Source organism: Mytilus edulis, chromosome 11 (genome assembly GCF_963676685.1).
Source record: "Mytilus edulis chromosome 11, xbMytEdul2.2, whole genome shotgun sequence".
In the NCBI taxonomy this organism is placed as follows: domain Eukaryota; kingdom Metazoa; phylum Mollusca; class Bivalvia; order Mytilida; family Mytilidae; genus Mytilus; species Mytilus edulis.
This window is the reverse complement of record NC_092354.1, coordinates 43,947,014-43,964,919: the sequence shown is the minus strand read 5'-3', so window position 1 is coordinate 43,964,919 and position 17,906 is coordinate 43,947,014. Positions and strand designations below refer to the sequence as shown.

The 17,906-nt window shown below is 31.2% G+C and overlaps 1 protein-coding gene across 1 annotated transcript in view; it reads left to right on the top strand.

The window, feature by feature from the left end:
* LOC139494858 (uncharacterized) overlaps window positions 1-16,503 on the top strand; it is a 34,498-nt gene extending 17,995 nt beyond the window's left edge. The window contains exons 3-5 of the mRNA XM_071283016.1: window positions 13,659-13,682; window positions 14,274-14,358; window positions 16,370-16,503. Coding sequence (XP_071139117.1) covers window positions 13,659-13,682; window positions 14,274-14,358; window positions 16,370-16,409 — 149 coding nt within the window. The 3' untranslated portion in view covers window positions 16,410-16,503. The remainder of the gene's footprint in view (window positions 1-13,658; window positions 13,683-14,273; window positions 14,359-16,369) is intronic.
* Window positions 16,504-17,906: the final 1,403 nt, after the last annotated feature.

Here is a 17,906-nt window from a genome sequence, read left to right as displayed (position 1 = left end):
TATTCGGAAGACTCCGTATACATACTATAAGTATTTTATTGTAATTATATTAAAAAATATTGATCACATGATGCTAGTATTACTAGACTTGCAATTGCTTCAAATCAATCGGACATTAATTTAACGATTTTTGTATTATATGCTAGTGATAAATGTATAACATTTATGAAAGGGTTTAAGCATTATAGCATTAGGCCCGTCATCATCACGGATTTACCTATATCAATTTATTTTGATTTTGTCGTTGTCAATAGATCTGCAATATTTTTTATGCTTTTTATGAGCTATTATTTGTTTGCGTGAAAATATTTCGTTGCAAACTGCATCCTGTTTTAGTAGATCACAATGTTTACTAATGCATTGTTTTAATTTATGAATGCATGGATTAAATTTCGTTGCCAATACTAAAGGAATTTCCTTTGTGTTTGTTTGGCCTTTTTTCTGATTAAATCAGATCTATTATATGATAATGCCTCAGTTATTTTTCTATTTCAATCTCCGAAAACATAAACCTCTAACGAAAACATAAACCGGACGTGGCAAGCTATATGTGTTCATCCACAACAACAAAAAAAGACACCAGGTATACCCAACAGTATACACAGAACTGAGTGTTTCTACAAATGTAAGTTGTGAATACAACAAAAACAACAAATGTAGCATTCAGGACCAACTTATATAAATACCAAAATTAACACAGTATGACATATGCATGTAAGCCCTACATGATTATAAGTTTATTGACTTATGAGACACACCTATATAGATTTTGCGGCATTAAATTTGTTTATGTTTTGGCTGCCATCGGTACAATATGAAAATAAGAAGATGGGGTATGATTGCAAATGAGAATTTCCACCAGAGACCAAACAGTTAAAGAGTAAGCAACATTTGCTATAGGTCACAAAATGGCATTCAACAATGAGCAAACTAAAATCGTACAGCAAACTGTAAAATGCTTAGAAGGAACAAATGTAATGCAATTCCAAAGGGAAGTTCATCTTACAAAGTTTCGATCTGTCATTTTGTCAATTGTCTTTATTCTACTTTTCATAATTCAGCGACTATAAAAACACTTCATACTTATTCTGTGAAATTCATATTAATTATAACTAATGAAAATACATATTTGGTATACGAGATTCGTTCCATGCAGGTATAATATATATTTATATATACATGCCCATCAAAACGAGTTTCTCTTATGAGGTAACAAGTATGATTGACACTTTACTTTTTCGGCAACTGTTTAATTCTCGTTTTTGTTTTTGTTTTGTTTTTTTTTTTAAATTATTTAGTTAATTTAACAGACATTCCTATTCTATTCAATACTGAGACCCTTACACTGAAATCAATCAAAAATCAAAGTACTGAAGTACTGAACATCGGATGACCGCAAGTTCTTGTGGATAATCCGACAAGCACTTGTCTCAGAAAAAACTCACGTCTCTATACCTGAAAGTGATGTAAATGTTCAGATATAAAAAAAAACATGAGACAAGTTCGTGCATGGATGATAAATAAATGACAGGGAATTCAACCTCACCGTAATGACTACTATATTGTAGTGATACAAATCAGTATACTCTTAGACTGGTTTATTGTTATATTAATAATTGTACATTACAGTTACATGTATATATTATTTTCATGCTTTTGTATACCATTCTATTCTACTTTATCAATAATAGTGCAACTACCTGTGCAAGTGCATGGTGGACACTGTTCTGTAATAATTCCGATTTTTCTTATAGAATGGATTTGAGTAGGGCCGAGAAAAAAAGAATTTGAGTTTCCTGTAACCCGATCGACCCTGTTTTTTTTTAAGCCCCGACCCTAATTTTTTTATTGGATCTTCAAAAAAAAAAAAAAAATATCAATCGACCCTGTTTTTTGACAAAGGCTTCTGTTAATCGACATAATAATTTATCTAACTTGCTTCTACTAACACAGAAAGTCAGTAAAACATTTTATTAATGTGAAAAGGTATTTTAATAGGTTAAAATCCAAGAAACTTGCACAGCAGGTGCTTCAAAAACATTGCAAATGACCGACTTCCGGTTTTTGAAACTAGTTACGGACTCGGACTTGGGAAAACCATGATAATTTTACGGATTTCGTTTACAATGTCGTATTTTACCCGCAAACACTGTTTGATTATCCATGCAGTAATCGTTCCTTGAGTTGCAAACGTTCTTGATATATTTTTCCGCAAGCGTGTGCATATATATTTATGATTTTTTTTACAACAAAACATTTTAATATTACTAATTTATCTTCTTAAAAGTATTTGGTGAGTATTCATTGAAGAAATGAATTTCAACAAGCGAGGAATGTTTACGTACTTATCATGTTTATAGATCGGTTAAAACTTGAACCAAAACGAATATTACGTAATGGAAATCTAGGCGATAGCAATACACCGGAGTGCCCTTAAGGTCATCCGCTGTAAGCATAATACGTGATACAGTTATTTCAAATAAAAATTCAAGACCAATGAGTCTTCATCACATCGAGAAAATTCAAAACACATAGGCAACATCACGGTTTAGAGACTTATTAAAGTTCCTAAGCCCAATTTGTAGTCTGAATTCTTAGTTTTCGTATTTTCATTTGATATAGTCGTGCTGATCATATATTAAAGGTGTACATTTACAGTATTCTCTGCTTTCAAAATCTTTCTTTTTGGATCCTTGTTTTCTCACTGCAGCATTTTAGGAAGATTGTGTTGAATATTTTGACATATATATAGTACTAGTATTTGATACATTAACCCACTTGAAATTCTATGATTTTGTTTATATATTTAGGATATGGATGGTTATAATAAATTTAAAAAATCAGCTCTAAGAAATGAAATTATTATTCGATTTTATCTCTTAGTCTGTATGTCACCCGTATCTGTATATTATGACCTGATGGAGTTTTTTGGAAATCATGCTAATAATAATAATAATATAAAACATTTAGTCTAAACTACACACGAAAAGGAGAAGCTGATTTTTTTTTTTGACAACTTGAAATCATACAGGAAAACCAACGGTCTAATACATATAAATATTGAGTAACGAGAAACAATATACATGTATGATTCAGAACAACAAACGACAACCACTGAACAATATGCTTCCGACTTCTTACATTTGGTCTCTGGTGAAGAGTTGACTTATTGCCAATCATGCAACATCTTCTGTTGTTTCTATTTTACAGATTCTTGAAGACTAATTGTTGAATCTATATGTCTTTTTTTTGTTTGTCCATCGATTGCTGAATCATATTCTCTTTTTTTTGTGCATTTCTATATCAACAGTGTCTTTATCCAGATAACAAGTCGCAATTCCGAATCTTTTATCATATGCAACAATATTTTACGTTTTCACACCTGGCAAAGGCTGTTATAAATAGCTAGATTTATTACAAACCACTAGTAACAACGAAATTATGCATATTAATATAAAACATTGCTCTCGTTCTTTCGGGGATGGTGAAAGGGACCATTCATTGGCATCAAGATCACCAGATGCGACGTAAATGCATCAGATATTTGATAAAAAAAAAAATATATCTCCCTGATAAAGCCTGAAAAGTAAATTATGTTATGCTTGTCCAAAGTGTGTACAATTGGCTTTTTTTTAAATACGAATCATGCTTATCAATTAATTTATTTTTATTTCGAATGTATGTGTAGCTGTGTGAATTTCCTGATGCATATAAACAAACTATTAATTAAAGAAGGTTTTCTAGAGAAAACCTCGGGGGGGGGGGGGGGGGGGGGGGGGGGGCCGGGGCACTTCAATTTTGTTTTTGGTAAGGGTGAGCAGCTGGGACATCGAGTACCCCACCCTTTTCATATTTTTTGTTTATCAAAAATATATACCTACCTTGTTATATATCAATTAACAAAAATAAGACCTATAGATATATTTGAATATTTTTCATCTTCTGGTACATTAGTATAAATTTTTTTGTCCCGCTCATCATCACGTTCATTGTTATTAAGCAACGTAGTAGCGCAATAATATAACCTTCCTTTTCAATAAATTCGTCTAATTTTAAACACTTTCTTCTTATTGCCCCCTATATATAAAAGACATTCAATTCCAAAATACAATACATGTAAAAGACGTTTGGTCAGATCATAGATGGTATAACATCTATGATCAGATAAATTTAATATCACCATAGAGAGTAATACTTTCACTGATTTTAACATGTTCAATAATAATTAAAAACTAAATTAAAAGTTACATTGCCGTTCTCTCTCCAAGGACACTGTCATAATGGAATTTCTCTAAATTATTGTTATCATGTTTTAGTATACAAACCCTTTAATGTTAAATAGGTGCAAATGTCAAAATGGTTGGATTTATTGCATCTATCACTGGCATCAGTGGAAGAACCACATCAGAATAAAAAGAGTTTAATTGGTTTGACAAATAACTGATGCATTTACGACTGTGGTTTAACCGCATCAAAAATAAATACGGACATCTGATTAACTTCAGATACTTATGATATAATCAAGCAAGTGATAATATCAACCTATTGATATATTGAATCTGAATTTCTCACCCTTTTCATATATCATAGAGCATGTAAAAGTGACCTATTACAGCGGCTCATCCCTACCACTAATTATATAGTAAGTGTCTGCCTCCTCCCCCTCGAGGAGATAACAGCACACAGCCTCAGTAGCAAAAGAATAGTACAATATATAATGATGTTTTTTGCATAGGGAAATTTTATACAGTCTTGTTAAAAATTGTTTGTTATTTTTAACATCGCATTTGAAAAAAAAATAATTTCATGTGTTTTTTAATCGGCATATATAACATTCTTTGTGTGACCAAAATTTTATTTTTCCGTTAATTTTGAATGAAACATGTGGCATGCTTAAATCCGAAAGAACTTCAAAACCTAACAGACAAGAAATAACGTAACATTTACAGATCTGAAAGTAAATACGCTGTTATGTAAATATTCTTATCAGATATTAATGTCCAGGATCTCTGCATGGTTAAAGTCTAATTAGATGAAATTCCAACGGTAAAGATAATTTGTTAAATGTAACACGATATCCTTTCAAGTCTGTGCGAATTCTTTTGAACTGTGAAGTAAATCAATGTGAAAAATCGCACACCCTAGTAGGAAACTTGGAGCCGGAAAACGCGCGCTTTCTTTCTTTAAATGAGAGTTGTGTTCAATCAAAAGTGTTATTTTGAAATTTTTCATTTCAAATTATTCTTAATTACGATGGTTTGCATAAAACTATCAACAGCACCAATCTTAGACAATCAATTCCAACAAAATGACAATATGGATGGAGAAGAGGTAAGCATGTTTAACTTTAATTTGATCTTTCAAAGTTTATAAGTAGTCGGGAATGACTTTTCCAATTAAAAAAAAGAAGTGGTTCAAATTCTAATTCGTGGTCAGTTAAAAAAAAAGAATATTATTATCGAAAACTATATTTATTTTATGAATTAAGAGTTAATCAAAATGTGTTTCCTACATGCAGATTCTAATATGATGTTTAAACTATCCAATGTGTTAAAAGATCTTAAAAGGACGTTGTGAGGTAAACTTGACTGACCGCATTATAGACTGAAGCTTAATGTCATGTGTCTCATGATTTGTTTACTTATATAAATACTGTTTATTAACTTTTTATTTATTGAATATATATTCATGCCCCACCTACGATAGTAGAGGGGCCTTATCTTTTCTGGTCTGTGGCTCCGTCCATTCGTTCGTTCGTCCATTCGTTCGTTCGTTCGTTCGTTCGTTCGTCCACAGGTTAAAGTTTTTGATCAAGGTAGTTTTTGATGAAGCTAAAGTCCAATCAACTTGAAACTTAAAATTGAGAATGGAAATGGGGAATGTGACAAAGAGACAACAACCCGAGCGTAGAAAAAAACAACAGCAGAAGGTCACCAACAGGTCTTCAATGTAGCGAGAAATTCCCGCACATTAGTTCACTTGTTGCTTATGATATGATCTTTCTAATTTTAAAGCCAAATTAGACTTTTGACCCCAATTTTACGGTCCACTGAACATAGAAAATGAAAGTGTGAGTTTCAGGTTAAAGTTTTTGGTCAAGGTTGTTTTTGATGAAGATGTAGTCTAATCCACTTGAAACGTAGTACACTTGATGCTTATGATTATGACCTTTTTAATTCTAAAGCCAAATTAAATTTTTGACCCAATTTCACGGTTCATGGAACATGGAAAATAATAGTGCCAGTGGGGCATCCGTGTACTTTGGACACATTCTTGTTTTTTTTTATGTTTGAACTAACCGATAAGAACAACAGAAACATTGGAAATTCTAAAATAGTTTCTGGTGTGTTATAGAACTCACAATTAATATATATCTTTAGGAAAATATGTTTAAAATTAGCTCAAATTGCCGCAATGAGCTATATGATTATAATTCTTGATTATTGCTAATCGAATATGCATGTTTGGATGTGTCACGTTTGTACGGAATTAGAAATTAACGGACATAACATTTTCGCGAGAGAAAAATAGAGTTGCGTGAGTTTAACAGATAAATCTAAAAAGAATGTAAATGCAACTCGTATTAGACCTTTTACTGAGCCGATTCTGATTAAAACCACAAAGATATTTTACCTTACAGTGTGTAAATGTCAAATATATACTATACATGCTATATAGATATAGAAAAATGTGGTATGAGTGCCAATGAGACAACTCTCCATCCAAACAACAATTTAAAAATAAAAAAAGGTAAACCATTATAGGTCAATGTACGGTCTTCAACACGGAGCCTCTGCTCACACAGAACAACAAGCTATAAGGGGCCCCAAAATGGTCTTTTGTGGATAGTTGTCTCATTGCCAATCATACCACATCTTCTTTTTTATATAGTGTAAAACCATTCAAACGGGAAAACCTACGTTGTCTATATAAAAAACTGACGAGAAACGAGAAACACATATAAATTACATAAACGAACGAGAACTACTGTACATCAGATTCCTGACTTACACAGCTACTATTGCATAGGTACTTTTTCTTTACTTTAAATCTGTAGTACTGGAAATTTACTTTTAATATTTAGTACTATTTCTTTACTTTAGAATTATTGTAATATTTGGGTACTTTTATTTTTCAGTACTTGAGTAGAATACAATGACATACAGACTTAGAGCGATAAAGAGTTACTCTCAGGTCCGTTCTTAGTGTCTTTATGTTGTCGGAATGTACAAGTACTCAGCCACGTTAACTCTGTGTTTTTGTTTAATGTTTTTCTACTTGTATCCATCTGAAAAGTTAAGCCTCATTCAACTGATTGTTATTATAGTTCATTCCCTATGTTGTACTGTTACACTACTGTTCACTGTCCCAAGTTAGGGAGCGGATCCCGCTAACATATTTAATTCAGTGTTTGTCGTTTGTTGATATATTTGTTATTCTCGACTCCTAGTTTTCGATTTCTAAGTCGAGATTAAGAATTGAACGATGGACAGTTAGGGCGTGAATTTGTCATGCTACCTGATTGGAAGATTTTACGAGACGTGAATAATCAAAGTTTATTGATTGGTTAGGACAATCCAAACTAAGTAAATGTCCTTCAATCTCGTAGAGTATCGGATTTGTCCTCTCTATTTTAGCAATTAGATTTTACACAGGTAACCTTTATCTATAAAAAGTCGAATCTTCTTGATTAAAAAACAACGTTAAACGATACTACTTCATAGCGTGTGACCTCACGTGTGTTGTAAAATTTGTTGATTGATGCACGTGGCTATTCTAGTAAAGGAATTAATCTACAAAGCGAGAGCACTTTCCATTTTTATCAGCTAAGAGTCGAATAGCCTTTTCAAAAGGCTAACGCTTGTTTATTTTGTTGTTCATTTATTCTTTTTCCTGGAGAAGTGTAAACCCTAGTTTCGTCATAATTTTTTAATTTAGTAATAAAACATTCAGAAATATACACTTCAAGTCAAATATTAATGGATAATTAATATTAATAAAAAAAAATGATTTCTCGTATGCAATAATACCTTTGCCATTGATCTGTTTACACCTTATATACTAGTAGAACATTAGTATTTTTCTATCATAGATACAGATTACACAGAAAAGGAAAAGGAAACAAAGTGGACAGGACAAAACCAGACCTGAATTAAAAAAGCAGAAGAAAGGCAAAAAAGGTACGCTATTGTACAGTTGTTGTTACAGTGTCATTTGGAGGAGCAATGACGATTTTGTTCAATGTCGTTACCGGTGGCAATCATTACCACTGTTTGTTATTACAAAAAAAAACGGACATATTTTAGTTTGTTTGAATATTCAAAATATTCATAGGGGGAGGGGGTTGGCATATGGTATATTGTTTATAGAATTGTTTTAGTTCAACTGATTTAAAAGTATTTTTAATAAGTAAGTCAAACGCGTTGTCTTTGCTTTCTCATATTACTGTGAAAACTAAACATTTTTCTTCATTTCAAATCAAATATTTTTCATTTGAGCAAAACATCTGGACGTTTTATTAGCAAACTCAACATGGAATTGGTAATTGACTACTTTTAGTCTTTATAATTAGGTCTTTCCACTTTTCTGTGGAAAGACCTATTGTTTTTCTTCTGATTATTTTTTTTTTTTTTTTCTTCCGCCTAATTTTGTTCTTGCGATAAACATTTGTTTCGCAATATGTCGCTTAGATATTTTGTATATGATATCGAACAGTTTATGCGCTTTTGAAATTTACCCTGCGTAAACAAATACTTTTCTTTGTAGGAGTTATCTCCCCAAACACTGTTTTCCTTGTTAGCGCATCTCCTTCGCAACCGTAAAAGATTATGACAAATTTATTTTACAAAATTGCTCGTTATATCCTTCGCATGATTTGTCCTATTTTGACCGAAGCGATATGACCGCTCCATATGAGAGTTATTTCCCCTTATGCATCTGATATAAGTGATATGAATTTCTATCTTATAAACAATAAGTGATAGAGACCTAGGATCTTTTGATTTGAGGTCCTTGGTCCCAAAAAATGAAAATTAGGTCAAGGTCAAAGGTCAAGGTCATATTTTAATATTTGAATTTGGCTTATTTTCACTTATATCCAAAGACTGTATAAGATATCAACAAATTATTTTTACTAAATTGTTAGTTGCGACATGTCGTAAGATGTAAATTTTGATTGCAAGCGTACGTTGAATGTGAAAGGGAGTTTTCTCCCCTCTTGTATTAAAAAATACGCGTTTAGTGATATAACTCATTAACTAAATATAATTAAGACCTATGGTCTTTTGATTTGAGGTCCTTGGTTTATGACCTTGAAATTGATCTCAAGGTCATAGCTTAATTTGACGTTCTATATTTTGACCTTTGCTTTTATTCTATATGTATACATGATAAAGATATACAACTTTTAGAAAAAGGTATCAAGCCATTTAACCTTGAAAAAAAAACAACCGGAAGTGACCTTTTGTAAACCGGAAGTAGCTATAATTTGTACTTTATTAAGATAAAAGTATATAGAACCAGATATTTTTGGAATCGGTTTCAAGTAAATATTTAAATATAATCGGAAGTAACATTTTTCAAACCGGAAGTAACAAATTATCTCCCTTATTTAAAAAAAAATGTATGGAAACAATATATTTTTGGAATCAGCTTACTAGGAGCTATCATTTGACAATTGAAATGACATTTTAAACTTAGTTTCACAACTTTTCATATCAAAAAGGATGGAAAGACCTTCAATTGTTCTCTGAATTTTTTTTTTTTTTTCTTCCGCCTAATTTTGTTCTTGCGATAAACATTTGTTTTGCAATATGTCGCTTAGATATTTGGTATATGATATCGAACAATTGATGCGCTTTTGAAATTTACCCTGCGTAACCGAAAACTTTTCTTTGTAGGAGTAATCTCCCCAAACACTGTTTTCCTTGTGAGCGCAACTCCTTCGCAAACGTAAAATATTATGACAAATTTATTTTACAAAATTGCTCGTTATATCCTTTGCATGATTTGTCCTATTTTGACCGAAGTGATATGAATGCTCCATACGAGAGTTATTACCCCTTATTCATTTGATATAAGTGAATTGCATTTCTAACTGGTAAACCATAATTGATAGAGACCTAGGATCTTTTGATTTGAGGTCCTTGGTCCAAAAAAATGAAAATTAGGTCAAGGTCAAAGGTCAAGGTCATATTCTAATTTTTGAATATGGCTCATTTCCATTCATTTCCAAAAAACGTTTAAGATATCGACAAATTATTTTTTTCTAAATCGCTTGTTGTGACATGTCGTAACACGTAAATTTTGATTGCAAGGTTACGTTGAATGTGAAAGGGAGTTTTCTCCCCTTTGGTATTTAAAAATACGCGTATGGTGATATAATTCATTAACTAAACATAATTAAGACCTATGGTCTTTTGATTTGAGGTTCTTGGTTAATGACCTTGAAATTGATCACAAGGTCATAGCTTAATTTGACGTTCTAGATTTTGACCTTTGCTTTTACCCCATCTGTATACATAATAAAGTCATGAGACTTTTTGACAAACGGTATCAAACCATTTAAACTTAAAAAAACAACCGGAAGTGACCTTGTGTAAACCGGAAGTAGCTATTTATTGTACTTTATTACATAAAAGTATAAAAAACAAGATATTTTTGGAATCAGTGTCAAGTAAATAGTCAAATATTATCGGAAATAGAGTTTTTCAAACCGGAAGTAAGAAATTATCTCCCTTATCTAAAAAAATATTGTTTAGAAACCATATATTTTTGGAATCAGCGTACAATAAGCTATCATTTGACGATTGAAATGACATTTTAAACCTATTTTTACACCTTTCATATTAAAATACATTGTTTTGGTGGAAAGACCTTCAATTGTTCTCTGAACAATTGGTTTTTAATATTTATTTGTTTTTCTTTGATCATCAACCAACAACATTTAAAGTCGAAATCAATCGTTTTTTTTTTTGTATTTTTAGGAAATACGAAGAACATGACAACTAGACGCACTATATATAGCTCATATGTATATGGCTATATATGTCAAAAGAAACAGATATTTTATTTTATAATACAGGAATTAAAAGAAATCATTTTCTTTTTTGAGTTGATTTGTTATTTACATGAGTTATCATATTTGTTGTGGCTATTTTACCTAGCAGTTGAACAACATATGGTTTCAACAGCAACAGTACAATTATGTTTTATTCAAAATAATGTGCATGCTTTAATATGTAATTTTCAAGAATTTAAATTTTCTACCTGTGCTGTACTGACATTAAACAGTTTGTAGTTATGTTTTCTCTTGAAAAATAATTGATTTCTATCTCGTTTACTTTCTTTTAATTTGATGGATTCACGAATACGTGATAGCGTGATCACCCCGAGTGCGAGACGTCGTAGGTTGGAACCCGGCTGGATGAAAACGGAGACTTTAAGATTTGTATTTGTTGCTTCTCCGCTTAGCACGCAGCATGAAGGAGTTTGATTAAAGGATTGATTGGCTCGAAGTGATAATGTTATGTCCGTGTCGGTGGACTGTTATCTTATGAACAACATGACGGTTGTCACATGTGAAGCAGTATTTTCTTCCCTTTCGGAGTTGCCGAGATCACCCCCAGCTTTTGGTAGGATTCGTGTTGCTTGTAGGTTTTAATTTCTTTGACGTTTTTTCTTCACTATTGTTTGTCTTTTCTTTTGTAGCCATGGCGTTAGTTTACTTTCGATTTATGAGTTTGAATGTCCCTCTGGTATCTTTTACTCCTCCTTTATGAATTAGCTTGTTAAATGTTCTTGTCCTGAATATGCATATTTATTTACCGCTGGACAGTGCGAAGCCAACATAATCACCAAAATTCCTCTTTTATTTCGTATTTGAATGTTTCAAAGTCATTTAAAGACTTGTACATGTACATTAGTTAGTGTTAAGTATGACCTTCAAATCTAAGCCCGCTATCTAACTTTGCAAAATAATTTAAAGCAGTATTTTCACTAGCTTGACTTGTTTGCAATAAAAAAAACTCAGTCAAAAAGTGCATTAAGAATCACACTGCTTTTCCATGCTTCACCTGATAAATGTTCGTCATTTTTATATTCAAGATTGGCGTTTTTAGACGGAAGGTAAATCTTTGCAAAATGCTGTAGAAATGGATAAATACACGCAATGGGGACATTTCCCCATTCTGTGTATATTGTTTATTTCTTCGACATAGAAAATGACCAATTACACACAGCCTGTTTTAAAGATTATTTTCATGTGGGGAAATTTCCACACTATTGTTTAGTGTTCACGTGTGTGTTGTCTTCCTGTATTGATTTTTCCCACTACTTGTAATTTAATGGGGAAATTTCCCCATTTCGTATTCTTTTATCACCATATTGAAAGTCATATTTAATGTGGGGATATTTCCCCACTTTATGAATGATGTTAATTACAATTACTTACACACACTTCTTCAACTTAAAATTATATTTGAAGAAAAGTGGGGATATTTCCCCAGTCTGAAGGTCTTTTTTTATGGGGATATTTCCCCAGTCTAAAGGTCTTTTTATTCCGAGGATATTTTCCCATTTTCAATAATTCATTATGAGCATAGATGAGGAATAATTTCAATGTTTACATTTAATGTATGTTATAAATAGCAAGGAGTTTCATCATTCTTTGTTCCTGCATGAATATAAAGTTAACATGAGGTGTTATTCTGGATAAATGTTCACTAATTTTTAGCAACTGAATCGCCTTGCCTTCTTCAAACAAAGATGTTTTTTACAATAAACGTTGACAATCTTTTTGTTTACCGAATTTGAAACCACACTAAAAAGAGAATAAAATAGATATTCTCTTTTTCAAATAGAACGCGTTATTGGTGATAAACATAACTTTTAAAAGATAAATATACAAATTAATGTCGCAATTGTTCATATCATGTCAAATGTTATCAAAATCTTGTGCTAGTCCCGTCAATATTGAATTTTTAAGTAACATTGTTTTTAATTATGTGTTTGCATAATAAGTTATATACATGTAGTTGTTAAACAAGAAATTTGTGTTTCTAGGGGAAATACAGTGATTTGATTATTAGATAAAGTTCACATTTCCCAAAATTAAGATTTACCACAATAGAAAAATGTTCCAAAATAGAACGCTTAGAACATTATTTATTGTGTGCAAAAAATCCATCCGAAAAAAATGCACAATGATACATGATTATAATTTTGATCAATTCGTGCGTTTTATTTATACCAATCGAAAGATCAGTCAGAAAGCCAAACTCATTACCTTGGAAGAACATTGAACACATTGAATATATTATACAGTATAATACTGTTGTGTGATTTGAAAAATGTGTTCTTATTTTGATTCGAATGTGCAATTTTTTAACATGTAATTTTTAAATTGAAAAATGAGATGATGTCGTATTTGTCACTGAACTTTATGCAAAAACAACTGCGGGTCAAATTACAATAATTAAACTTTGGTTGATTTTGTGTTTAAGCCTTTCAATTGACTTGCTGGCTATTATTTCAAAACGTAACTTAATTTGCGTTTTAGCGAATATTGTATTTATTTGCTTGCTGAGAATAAATAAAACATTTTAAAAGTTGAGTTGTCATTTCACCATATTTAGATTATTTTTACCTTATATCTTCAGATCCAGAAATTGACAAACCAACAGGTAAACAAATATAATGCCTGAATTGTTATGCGGGTCTCAATATTGTTCCGTATACAAATCATCCTTACTGAAGAAAAAAACGTACAAGGCTAAAAACAGAAAGAAACACAAGAACATATACATAATTTCAATCGAGAAAAACACCCATCTTTGCAAATCTGGAGTTGTATGTCAACAAAATTATAGACATAAATAAAACTAAATGGTATCGCATCAAAGAATCTAAAAAGTTGGTGACCAAAATCGTAAAGTATAATGAACAATCGACCTCTATGAAAAGTATGCTATTGTCATTTTAAATAATTGGAAGAGTCTTACAAGTGTATTATGCCGGACTCATTCCCTCCTGATTGGTTTTAAACGTTTTTCTTAATATAAAATATAAATATGATAAAAACACTTAAATTGTAGCTTGATGATATTTTCATATTCAAAAGTTGAATGTTTAACGCAATTGATTGAACAAATTTAAAAAAAAGATTTTAAAATCATGTTATTATGAATGATTAATTTATGATAAACAATAAAATGTAAAACATAAAACAACGGTAATATGATAAACACAATTTTTGATAATTTCATATTATACAGGTACAAACGGATGGAAAACAAGTACAACTGTCCTTGTAGTTATTTTGACCATTGCTTTGTTTCTACTAATCAGTTTCGGTGTTTGGTATGTAATAAGATAAAAAGTAAAATAACAAAAATACTGAACTCTGAGTAAAATTTAAAAACGAAGGTTACTAGTCAAATGCAAAACCAAAATAAAGACATCAAACGAATAAACAAAGGTCATATTCCTGACTTGATACAGGCATTTTCCTATGTAGAATATGGTGGATTAGACCTGGTTTTATACCTAGCTACACTTCTCACTTGTATGACTTCATTTTATTGACTATGATGTGTGAACAAAACAAACAGACACAATAGGTATAAATGTCAAAAATAGGGACACATTTGTTAACATTGTGCAATTATCATAATCACTATATACATGATATAAACACATATTTACCATGGCACAATGCCACACTGACGGGATTTATAAGTACCAAGCCACGTTTTATCCAACAAAGTAACACAAAAAGACATATAGACAAAGCATATTAGCAAAAATGAAGACAAGAATATACAAATTTTAATAGAACACTATCACAATGATGGGATGTATAATAACAGACCCACGTCAAATAGATGAATAAGTACAGTTTCACGCCAAAGGTTAAAACACATCTAACAAATAAAACAACTGTCATATTCCTAACTTAGTATCGACATCATATTATGTAGAAAATGGTTGATAAAGCCTAGTTTTATAGAGCTAAATAACCCTCTCACTTGTATGACAGTCACACTTAATTCCGTTCTAAATAGATAGTTAATGATTAAACTTATAAAATAATTCGGGAAGTATAATATGTTGGGTTTTCTTTTTTTTTCTTTCTAATATCTGTAATTTCAATTTGGATATCAATTAAAACAGGATATATAACATCAAAACTTTTTATCCTCAAAAATGAAAATCAAGCCATCAAACAACGATAATGTAGTTTGCTTTACATTCAATTGTGTTTAAATTATACTTATCACTATGAACTTGTTAGGTCTGTTTTGTTTTGTTTTTTGTTGTTTTTTTTTTTTTTGGCTTTCGACAATATACGCAACAAAATATACAAATTAACACAAAACACATTCAACAAAAATTAAAAGAAAAGAGTTTGCAAGGGGTTGATAAAAATTGCTTTGTATTGCAAAGTTATAAACATTTGTTCGTCAAAAGAATCAGCACGGCGAATAAAAAAATAATAGAAGATGAAAAACTATATACATGTTATTTAATAAAGCATCGTGGATAATACAAACATAATTCATAGCCGCATGGAACTTAAATATGTAATCAAATAATTTCCATGTTTTACATGTTTAGAGGTCGTTAACAGATTTCAATACTTTTTGCATTGTTGTTTGTGTTCGAAATTTTTTACAGTAATGTTGATTTAAAAATGTATTTATTTGAAATAAACTATCTTGTGTGGGATACATAATCTTCTTCGTTTCGTACAATTAATTTTTATTGAAAGTTTATCAAGTTTTAATTTAATCCAATTACATATTGCCTTTTACCGTAATTTCCGGCAATGTTAACGTACATGTGTCTACAAATCTCCCATGGTTGTGTGCATTTTCAAGTTGTTACTATACAGTGACTAGGGAATAGAAATATGGTAAATTGGTCTTCTTCGCACCGGTAGTAAAACGCTAGCCAAAGTTGGGCGTCAGTTTAGCAATGCGGGATGTATCACGTCTAGTCAATATAGTCAACCAGCATATTCAGAAATGGATGACATTACTAGTGTTTACCTTTAGTTTATTTCAGGAGCATGTAGGCATATTGATAGGTGTTCGTGTAGAAACGCCAATGTAGTTGATTCAAGTTTGTCCCAATTCAGTTATATTAAAATCTTTCTTAAAAGGATTTCAGTACTTTAAAATTGAATAAAGTAAGGTCAGGATATGTTTGAACTTGTAGTTTGTTGTTTGCGGACACTCATTCGTGAAGTATTTTTCGGTGCTAAAATACAATGTTAGTTTATAACACAAATTTTGAAAAAAAATTTCTTCAAATTATACTTACTATTTCTTACTTGTATATTTACATTTTTATTGACTTTTTTTTTTAGGAAAAGACATCAGATGAAAAAGAACGAGTCAGATGTTTAAGCACACCTCATCACCTTAAAACTATACTTCTGTTAATATGAATGTATATATAACGCAATTTTTAACATCAAAATGAACATTACATGTGCTCTACATTATCTTTTTTATTCGAATTTGTAATTAACGCATGATGAGTTATGTTGGTTATTGTAACATTTGAACCTAAAAAAAAACATTAATGGAATATCCAGTAACGATTTCATCTACTCTAAATGTAAAGTTTCAACAGTAATGAAAATCAGGCATTGCTGATGTCACAATAAATAATAAAGCTTCTAATGCTTACTTACTTAGGGTATCATTTTAAAACAATCATAATAAGGTGCAGATAGATAACAGACATACAACAAAAAACCTGCTGCAACACATGCCTTCATTTCCACCATTTTATAGCTAAGGAAAAGTCTTAACCAAGTCATGATAATGAAAGTTATTTTCCTTTTGTTTGATGTATTTGAGCTTTTGATTTTGACTTTTGATAAAGTAGTTATCAAAGAAACTAGGCTCGCCTAATAATTTACAAGCGTTTCGTCTACATAAGACTCATCAGTGACGCTCAGATCACAATAGTTAGAAAGCAAAACAAGTATAAAGTTGAAAAACATTGAGGACGCAAAATTCCAAACAGTTGTGTCAAAAGATAATCTAAGCCTGGGATCAGAACATCCTAAGTACCGTATTTCGAATAGTTCATACTTTTTCAAACTTTATAAAAATGACAATATAATTGATACTTGTGTCGACACCGAAGTGCTGTCTACGGGGCTAGTAATATCGTCGGGGTCGAAACGTCTACCAGCAGTGTAATCGATCCAATGGTGTAGGTAGTTGTCGAAGGTACCAGGCTTATAATTTGAAACGCCAGGACTTTCTTTTTGAATTTCCCTTTGGATCAGTATTTTTGTAATTTTACTTTTTAAATGTTATAAGACATTAAAACGGCGTTTTGGATCAAAATGATATATAGACCGACATTATTCAAGAAGTTTAATATCCAAAGATGCTTCACATAAAAGGTCATAATTTTTCAACTGCCTCCCTATTTAGTAAATGCATTTTTAGTCTTGACCGAAAAATAAATTATTCCTTCATGTTTAAACCTGTAGTCGATTTTCAGACTTAACGATTGTCGTTAATTCCAGACTATTCAATCACTTCAATACTGCGCAGTAGCCTTTCAGACAGTTTAGTATGATTTTGATAGTACGGTTTAAATGCACTATCAAATACAGAAAAGAATTAATCTGAAAATATCTTAAATGACTGTTTACGCATAGCACTGAATAAACTGTAGTCAATACACTACAAACCAGTAAAAGTTTGAAATGGCCTATATCTGTACTCGACTGTACTGATCTTTATTGGACCTGTCTGAAATGATCTGAATTGTACTCAACATAACTCGACTCCAGTCTTAACTGTACTCTACTGTGCTGATTTGTACTCGACCATTATCTTTGTCATTGAAAATAGTTTGAACTTTTACTCGACCAGTCT